At 46.3% G+C, this 8826-nt stretch overlaps 1 protein-coding gene across 2 annotated transcripts in view; it reads left to right on the top strand.

Moving 5' to 3' along the window:
- mfn1a (mitofusin 1a) overlaps positions 1–8220 on the top strand; it is an 11867-nt gene extending 3647 nt beyond the window's left edge. Inside the window, exons 5-18 of one of the 2 annotated variants that reach the window (XM_023426864.2) lie at positions 12–136; positions 395–503; positions 612–719; positions 1208–1370; positions 3371–3438; positions 3532–3653; positions 3735–3861; positions 5261–5365; positions 6001–6103; positions 6183–6409; positions 6496–6597; positions 6826–7022; positions 7103–7237; positions 7863–8220. In XM_023426864.2, the coding sequence (XP_023282632.1) occupies positions 12–136; positions 395–503; positions 612–719; positions 1208–1370; positions 3371–3438; positions 3532–3653; positions 3735–3861; positions 5261–5365; positions 6001–6103; positions 6183–6409; positions 6496–6597; positions 6826–7022; positions 7103–7237; positions 7863–7923 (1752 nt within the window). In that variant the 3' untranslated portion in view covers positions 7924–8220. The remainder of the gene's footprint in view (positions 1–11; positions 137–394; positions 504–611; positions 720–1207; positions 1371–3370; positions 3439–3531; positions 3654–3734; positions 3862–5260; positions 5366–6000; positions 6104–6182; positions 6410–6495; positions 6598–6825; positions 7023–7102; positions 7238–7862) is intronic. The other variant, XM_087179460.1, reaches the window with a different exon arrangement.
- The last annotated feature ends 606 nt before the right edge of the window (positions 8221–8826 follow it).

The following is an 8826-nucleotide window of genomic DNA, read 5'->3' on the forward strand; positions in this document are numbered from 1 at the left end:
CCCCCCCCCAGACTGTGAACCAGCTGGCTCATGCTCTCCACATGGATCCCACCCTGGACTCCGGCAGCCTGGTCAAAGTGTTTTGGCCTAAAAGCCGCTGCGCTCTGCTGAGAGACGACCTGGTGCTGATGGACAGGTAACTCTGTCTTTACCTGTCGAAGGTGTCTCCTCCTCGAACCTCGGACCATCAGTGAACACGTGGTTAGTTAAAGGGTGAAGGTGTGAAGCTCATCACAGAACAGGGATAATGTCTCCTCAGCTGAGTTACTCAAGTGCTGCACAGAATATCTTAAAAAAGTTTCCTAGTTTAGGAAAAAACATTGAGGTGTTTGCAGCAGTGAAAGAGATTTAAACACTGAAGTAAACTCTGTGCGCTCTGTGACCTTTGCCCCAGCCCTGGGACAGATGTGACCCTGGAGTTGGACAGCTGGATCGATAAGTTCTGTCTGGACGCCGACGTCTTTGTCCTGGTGGGAAACGCAGAGTCGACGCTGATGAACACGGTGAGGAAACACGTTCGTCACCTGTCGACTGTAACGTGACGAACGTTCTTTATTTATTCATTATTGATATAATTATTATTCGTCATATTTGTCTCCTTCTGTTTTCAGGAGAAACTTTTCTTCCATAAAGTCAGTGAGAGAATTTCCAAACCGAACATCTTCATCCTCCACAATCGATGGGACGCCTCTGTGACTGAGCCCGAGTATATCGAGGAGGTGTGTGTGTGTGTGTGTGTGTGTGTGTGTGTGTGTGTGTGTTTGTGTGTATTTGTGTATTTATGTGTGTGTGTGTGTGTATTTGTGTGTGTTTGTGTGTGTGTGTGTGTGTGTGTGTGAAAACCTGACTAAACTCAACTTTTCTGCAGCTACTTCACAATAAAAGCCTCAACCAGCTCTCTGCTTTTAGAAAGCTTTTATTGTGAAAAAGGAGCAGGAAGTGGTGATTGTATTAACATATTCATGTTCTCAAGCTAAACTTTCACTGAACAGGAAGTTACCTGTTAATTGTTGGTACCACAGCGAGAGAGAGAAAATCCTGCCCTGTGATTGGCTGACAGGTGTCAACAGGTTTACTCAGCAATTTTCTGAGAGCTTCACATCAGTGGTGCGATAAAGAAAAAGCCTTAATGAGTAAAAGTGAAATCTGAAATGGCAGCAGGTGAGATCAGCGTAAAACTGTGGAGTCTCCACCCCCTGCTGTCCAGGTGAGGAAGCAGCACCTGGACCGCTGCGTCAGTTTCCTGGCCGAGGAGCTGAGGGTGGTCGGTCTGGACGAGGCACCAGGGAGGATCTTCTTCATCTCAGCCAAAGAGGTCCTGAGCTCCAGGATGCAGCGAGCGCAGGGCATGCCTGAGACAGGTGAGACAGGTGAGACAGGTGAGACAGGTGTGGGACAGCAGGAGGAGTCTCCTCTTGTTTCAGAAACAGCAGCAGCTGTTACAGCCTCAGAGAGGAGACAGGTCTCAGATCAGCCTTAGAGACTTTTCTATCTGTAGAGTTGAACCTGTCTGCAGGTGACATGTCCATCAGTCAACAGTTGTTATTGTTTATTATTTATTTATTATCATAATCATCAGGAGACGTCTCTGATAACCACAGATCCCCGACACCTTGAATCAGTCAGACTTTTTAAAGATTAAAGATTATAAAAAATATCTGTTTTTATCCATTTTATGTAGTTAGCATCTTTTATTTGTTTATGTTGTTAGTTAGCTTCTAACTGGCAGTGGCTGACGCAGTGTTAGCGCTTGTGCTAATGCTAACTCTCTCGCTCTGTACTGACGAGGTTTCAGGTGTATTTAGCCCCGCCCCCTGTTGACAGGATTGGTTCCTGAGGTCTGTGATGTATGAAACCCTGATTCTGTGTTTAAGAGACTGTCATTGGTTCACTGCAGTTCAAGGTGGAAACACTCAGTCATGGTGCTGATGATTATTTCATCATCATGTGTCTGTATTACAGTGCATATAGAAAATCATCATACCCCTTTGAAATAGTTACTTTATTTGTCATACAGCCTGAAATCAAAACCCATTAAAACATTTTTTCCAGTTTTATTTACAAATTTAGCCTAAAACTAGAATAACAGGGTTGGAAAAGACATCCGCCCCCTGATTTAATACTTTGTAGAGCTTCCTTTTGCTTTAATTACAGCCATCAATCTATTTGGATATGTCTCTATTAGCTTTGCACACCTAGATTGGGGATGGACTGCTCTCTTCAAGTCAATCCACAGATTTTCTATCGGATTTAAGTCAGGGCTCTGACTTGGCCACTCAAGGAGTCCCCGCTGAAGAGAAACATCCCCACAACATAATGTTGCCCCCACCATGCTTCACAGTAGGTATGGTGTGTCTTGGGTGGTGTGCTGTGTTTGGTTTATACCAAACACAGCGCTTGGAGTTCAGTCCAAAAAGTTCAATCTTCGTCTCATCTGACCATAAAACCTTTTTCCACATGGTAACAGAATATTCCAGATGTGTTTTTGCATAGCGCAGATGAGAATGAGTGTGGCACTTTTTCAGAAAAGGCTTCTTTCTTGCCACCCTGCCATACAGACCAGCTTTGTGTAAAGCTTGTGAGATTGTTGTCACATGTACAGACCGACCAGTCACAGCCATGAAGACTTGTAAGTCCTGCGAAGTTGCCTTTGGCCTCTTGGTAGCTTCTCTGATCAATGTCCTTCTGGCTCGGTCATCCAGTTTGGACGGACGGCCTGATCTAGGCCAGGTGTTGGTTAATGATGCTCTGAACGGTACTCAGAGGGATAGATAAAGCTTTCGAAAGCTTTTTGTAGCCTTCACCTAACTTGTGCCTTTTCACAACTTTATCCTGGAGTTCTTTTGAATGTACTTTTCCAACCATGTTGAATCCTTTCACTACCATCCATTACGAGTAGTGGAATTTTCAAGAAAACAGCTGGTTTTATTCTAAAGAAATCAAAACCACTGCAATTAATATCAGGTGGGAGGCAATTAGCCTGGTGTTTGATCTGGAAGTTGATTGGTTGCACCTGAGTAAGTTTATAATGGTTTACTCTAGGGAGCTGATCACTTAACCAAATCAGGTTAATCATTAACTAATTTTTAATAATTGTCCAGAATGTTTTAAAATGTTATTTTCACTTTGATGATGAGGGTTATTATGTGTACATAAAGCTTAAAAAAGTTTGATTTAATTTATTATAATTTACAGGGTGTCAGGTGACAAAAGGTAAAGATTTTCACAGGGTATGATGATTTTCTATAGGCACTGTATATAAAAAAAAAAAAACATGTGGATGTTAACGAGGTGAAACAGCTGATTTTAGACTCACTGTGAAGTAGTTAGATGGTGAATGTCGTACTGAACTTCCTGTGTGGTGCTGCAGGTGGCGCTCTGGCTGAAGGTTTCCACGACAGACTGAGAGAGTTCCAGAGGTTCGAGCGGACGTTTGAGGTACAGGATTAATGAGCCTCACCTGTGTGATGTGTGTGATGAGGCTGGTGTTTGGGCTGAGCCGTGACCCTGAACGACCTCTGACCTCTGCAGGAGTTCATCTCTCAGTCTGCGGTGAAGACCAAGTTCGAGCAGCACACGGTGAGAGCGTGGCAGATCACTGAGGCCATCAAAGCTGTGATGGACGCCATCAACATCGCCTCCGCTGACAGGAAGTGAGGGACACACACTGACCAGCTCTTTAATAATATCCTCGTGTGTGTCTGCGTCTCACTTTAACCTTTGACCTCTGACAGGATCTTCTGCCTGGAAGAGCGAGAGGAGCAGAGGGACCGGCTGGACTTTGTCCGAGGACAGATCAACCGTCTGACCGACAACGTCAAAGAGAGGATCAAGAGTCTGACTGAGGACGTCTCTGTCAAGGTGAAGACGCTTCACAGCAGGACAGACACTGAGACAGAGACACTGAGACAGAGACACTGAGACAGAGACACTGAGACAGAGACACTGAAACAGAGACACTGAGACAGAGACACTGAGACACTGAAACAGAGACACTGAGACAGAGACACTGAAACAGAGACACTGAGACAGAGACACTGAAACAGAGACACTGAGACAGAGACACTGAGACACTGAGACAGAGACACTGAAACAGAGACACTGAGACAGAGACACTGAAACAGAGACACTGAGACAGAGACACTGAGACAGAGACACTGAAACAGAGACATTGCAACACTGAATCTGAGACACTGAAACAGAGACACTGAAACAGAGACGCTGAGACGCTGAAACAGAGACACTGAAACAGAGACTGAAACAGAGACACTGAATCTGAGACACTGAAACAGAGACTGAAACAGAGACACTGAGACAGAGACACTGAAACAGAGACTGAAACAGAGACACTGAGACAGAGACACTGAAACAGAGACTGAAACAGAGACACTGAGACAGAGACACTGAAACAGAGACTGAAACAGAGACACTGAGACAGAGACACTGAAACAGAGACTGAAACAGAGACACTGAGACAGAGACACTGAAACAGAGACTGAAACAGAGACACTGAGACAGAGACACTGAGACAGAGACACTGAGACAGAGACACTGAAACAGAGACTGAAACAGAGACACTGAGACAGAGACACTGAGACAGAGACACTGAAACAGAGACACTGAAACAGAGACATTACAACACTGAATCTGAGACACTGAAACAGAGACACTGAAACAGAGACACTGAAACAGAGACACTGAAACAGAGACACTGAGACAGAGACACTGAAACAGAGACATTAAAACAGAGACACTGAAACAGAGACACTGAATCTGAGACACTGAATCTGAGACAGTGAAACAGACTGAAACAGAGACTGAAACAGAGACTGAAACAGAGACACTGAAATAGAGACTGAAACAGAGACACTGAAATAGAGACACTGAAACAGAGACACTGAAACAGAGACACTGAAACAGAGACTGAAACAGAGACTGAAACAGAGACACTGAAACAGAGACTGAAACAGAGACACTGAAACAGAGACACTGAAATAGAGACACTGAAACAGAGACACTGAAATAGAGACACTGAAACAGAGACACAGAGACACTGAAACAGAGACACTGAAACAGAGACACTGAAACAGAGACACTGAAACAGAGACACTGAAACAGAGACACTGAAATAGAGACACTGAAACAGAGACACTGAAACAGAGACACTGAAACAGAGACACTGTTGAAACCATCAGAACATTTGACACTGTGCTGCAGTGAACTCGAGCTGATGTCTCACAGCAGCTCGTTGTGTCGTCAGGTGACCTCAGCTCTGTCAGATCAGATCCGATCACTTCCTGTTCTGGTGGAGGAGTTCAGAGCCGACTTCAACCCGACACAAGAGACGCTGCAGCTCTACAAAACAGTGAGTCTCAGAGACTGGGAACAGAAGGGACAGTTAGCTTAGCACAAAGACTGGAAATGGGGACGCTGTTAGCCGAGCTTAGCATAAACACTGGAAACAAGACGAAACTGTTAGCCCAGCTTAGCACAAAGATTGGCAACATGGGGAAATTGTTAGCCTAGCTTAGCACAAAGAGCAGAAACTGGGGGGGACTGCTGTCTTAGCTTAGCATAAAGACTGGAAACGGGGAAACTGTTAGCCTAGCTTAGCACAAAGACTGCAAACAGGGGAAATTGTTAGCCTAGCTTAGCACAAAGAGCGGAAACTGGGGGGGACTGCTATCCTAGCTTAGCACAAAGACTGGACTGGAAAAAAGAGGACACTGTTAGCTTAGCTTAGCACTGTACTGTACACACAGAGATGAAACTTCTCTAAATGTTGGACTGATCCTTTAAACCTGTTTCTGTCACCTTACCTGACCACACCTGAATCTTGTAACGCGCACACACACATACACAAACACACACACACACACACACACACACACACACACACACACACACACACACACACAGAGTTAACTGGATTTTAAGTAAAGCAGATTAATCTGTTGTTAGTTCCTCTGAAGAGTCTGAGCTGCTGCTGTTTCTCCTCAGAAGCTGCTGCTGCACGTGGAGGAGCGGATGGTTGGAGGTTTGTGTCATCGCTGCTCGGTCAGTGTCCTCAGAGACATCACAGACGCCCAGAGACACATGATCGGTAACAGCAGCGTCACTTCCTCTTCCTCTGCGTCCGTCGACCTCCACCTGATTCTCTGCTTGTTTCTCTTTGTCCTCAGACAGCGTCCGTCCTCTGCTGTCTCTGTCCGTCCAGGAGCAGCTCTCCACTCCCTCCTCCTCCTCCTCCTTTGAGTTGACCTACGACCTCGGCCTCGCCGCCCTCTGTGCAGATTTCCAGGAGAACATCGAGTTCCAGTTTTCTCTGGGCTGGACCGCCCTCGTCGCTCGCTTCATCGGAGCCGCCAACGCCAAGCGAGCGCTAAGCGGCTCCGACCCACGGCCGCAGGTCAGCTGACCGACATTACATCTGTCACTGACGTTAAACCAGCTGCTGTAGAGGAGAAAACACTTCCTGTTGCTCTGTCTCTGCAGGCAGGCTCCACCTTCAAGGATGAGATGGTGGTTTCCATAGCAACGGGCCTGGTCTCCGTCACCTCCCGAGCCTCCATGACGGTGCTGGTGATCGGTGGAGTGGTACGTCCTGCAGGGCTGACCATTACTTTCATTATTGATTAATCTGGTGACTGATTGATTGACTGATTGACTGTTCTATGAAAGAGTGTGATAGAAAAGACAGACGTCGTCAGTCCTCTCAGGTGTGTCTCAGGTGTGTGTCTTTCAGATGTGTCTCAGGTGTGTGTTTCTAATGTGTGTCTCAGGTGTCTCTCAGGTGTGTGTCTCAGGTGTGTGTTGTTGCTGCAGGTGTGGCGTTCAGTGGGCTGGCGTCTCATCGCTCTCTCTTTATCTCTGTACGGTCTAATCTACCTGTATGAGAAACTCACCTGGACTGACGCCAGCAGGGAGCGCGCTCTGAAGCAGCAGTTTGTGGAGCACGCCGCCCGCCGCCTGAGAACCGTCATCCCAACCACCAGCTCCGCCTGCAGCCAGCAGGTGTACAAGTAAGACCCTGCCCCCACCTGACCCTCGCAGTCACTGCCCACTCACCTGAGATCATGTAACAGCGAGTGTGTTGCCGCAGGGAGTTGTCGTCCACCTTCAGCCGTCTGACCCAGAGAGTCGACCTGAGCGAGGCCGAGCTGGAGGGAAACATCCGACAGCTGAGCTTCAGGATCCAGAGACTGGAGAACATCCAGAGGAGGTCCAAGGCCTTCAGGTCAGAGGCCCCGCCCCCTGCTTCCTGTGTCTTTGCTAAGCTAAGCTAACAGCAGCTCCACCACTGATAAGAAATTAATAAGGAATAAACAAAAGTTAAATAAATAACCACATGAGCTGCATGACACACCATGGTAATGATTAATGAAGAACCTGTTCATGTTCGAGCAGAACTAAAAACGATGATTAAGCTGAGACCAAATCAGAGCGTGGTGTTACCATGGAGACAAGCAGAGAGGTCAGGCAGACAGACTGCTTACAATACCTTATTAAAATGTAATATGAATGTATATGTATGTAAATGATCTCTAACGTGACAGTATAGACACAGAGCTCTGTGTGGAGTTATCTGTGATCACATGATCAGATCTGATCCAACAGTATTATTTTGTTTACAAACAGGAAATGAAGGAGGAAATAGAAATAAAAAATCAAAAGTCCCAAACCCACAATCACTGACCAGGTGACGTCATCTTAGTCTGTTAGGAGTGGTCTTAAGGGGGTCAGGGTTCTGGGATCAGGTCTTAGGGGGTCAGGGTTAGTGTCTTGGGTCTTAGGGCATCAGAGTTCAGGGTTCAGGTCTTAGGGGGTCAGGGCGACTGAACCTCGCACTTTGTGTTTTACAGGAACAGAGCCACAGAACTAGAGACTCGGCTGGAGGCCTTCTCTGTTCAGTACCTGCAGTGACCTGTGGATGAGCTGCGCCCCCCGCTGGCGGAGTCCATCATCACCAGACCTCCGCCCACGTGTCAGGTGGTGACCAGCAGCTGGACATGAAGGTGTACTCCTCATCAGACCTGGGTGCGTCCGCTGGACCTGACCAAGAGAACTGAACTGAGACTGTCTTTAGTCCAGAGGCAGGACACTGACCCCCATCACCTCTGACTCCACACTGTGAGGTCATTTCTATGGATGACTCGACTGTAGGCGATCAATAAAAATCTGGTGTTTAGTTGTAGTGATGACATCATCAGATGAAAACACCTGAAGTCTCTGACTCTGTTCTTTATGATTTCATTTAGTTCATGTTGCAGACACATGGGCGCCACAGCTCATAAGGCACAAAACTTTATATTATTGTAGGCATAAAAACGCCAAAAAATGTCATAGTATAGTAAGGCATAAAAAGTCATGGTATTGTAGCGTACATACGTGGCCTGGCATCAGTCACAAGCCATTAAGAAAGTTCATTATAAGGACATGCAGAGTTACGGACCTACTATTGACACTTTGCGACTCTTCCCATCATCAAACTATCAAATTGATAGGAAACAGAGACAAAGGACCCTCTTCCACAAACAGACCATGCTGTTCACATGTCCGAACAACACAGAACCAGACCAAAGGTCAAAGGGTCAGCTCCAGAGGATCAACCAATGGACACCAGACAACTGGAGAATATAAGCAAAATCTCCAGTTTGTAACAATAAGACTTTGTCTAAAGATATTTGATTGTTTCTTGTATAAAACAAGTAACAACAAAAGGACTGATTAACACTAAGGTGTGAATCCTGGCTTGTCTGTGCCATGCATGAACACACACACACACACATGCAAACACGCACACGCACACACACACGCACACACACA

Source organism: Seriola lalandi, unplaced genomic scaffold (genome assembly GCF_002814215.2).
Source record: "Seriola lalandi dorsalis isolate HSWRI2012SDOR001 ecotype SW California unplaced genomic scaffold, Sedor1 jcf7180002054843, whole genome shotgun sequence".
NCBI classification, from domain to species: Eukaryota; Metazoa; Chordata; class Actinopteri; order Carangiformes; family Carangidae; genus Seriola; species Seriola lalandi.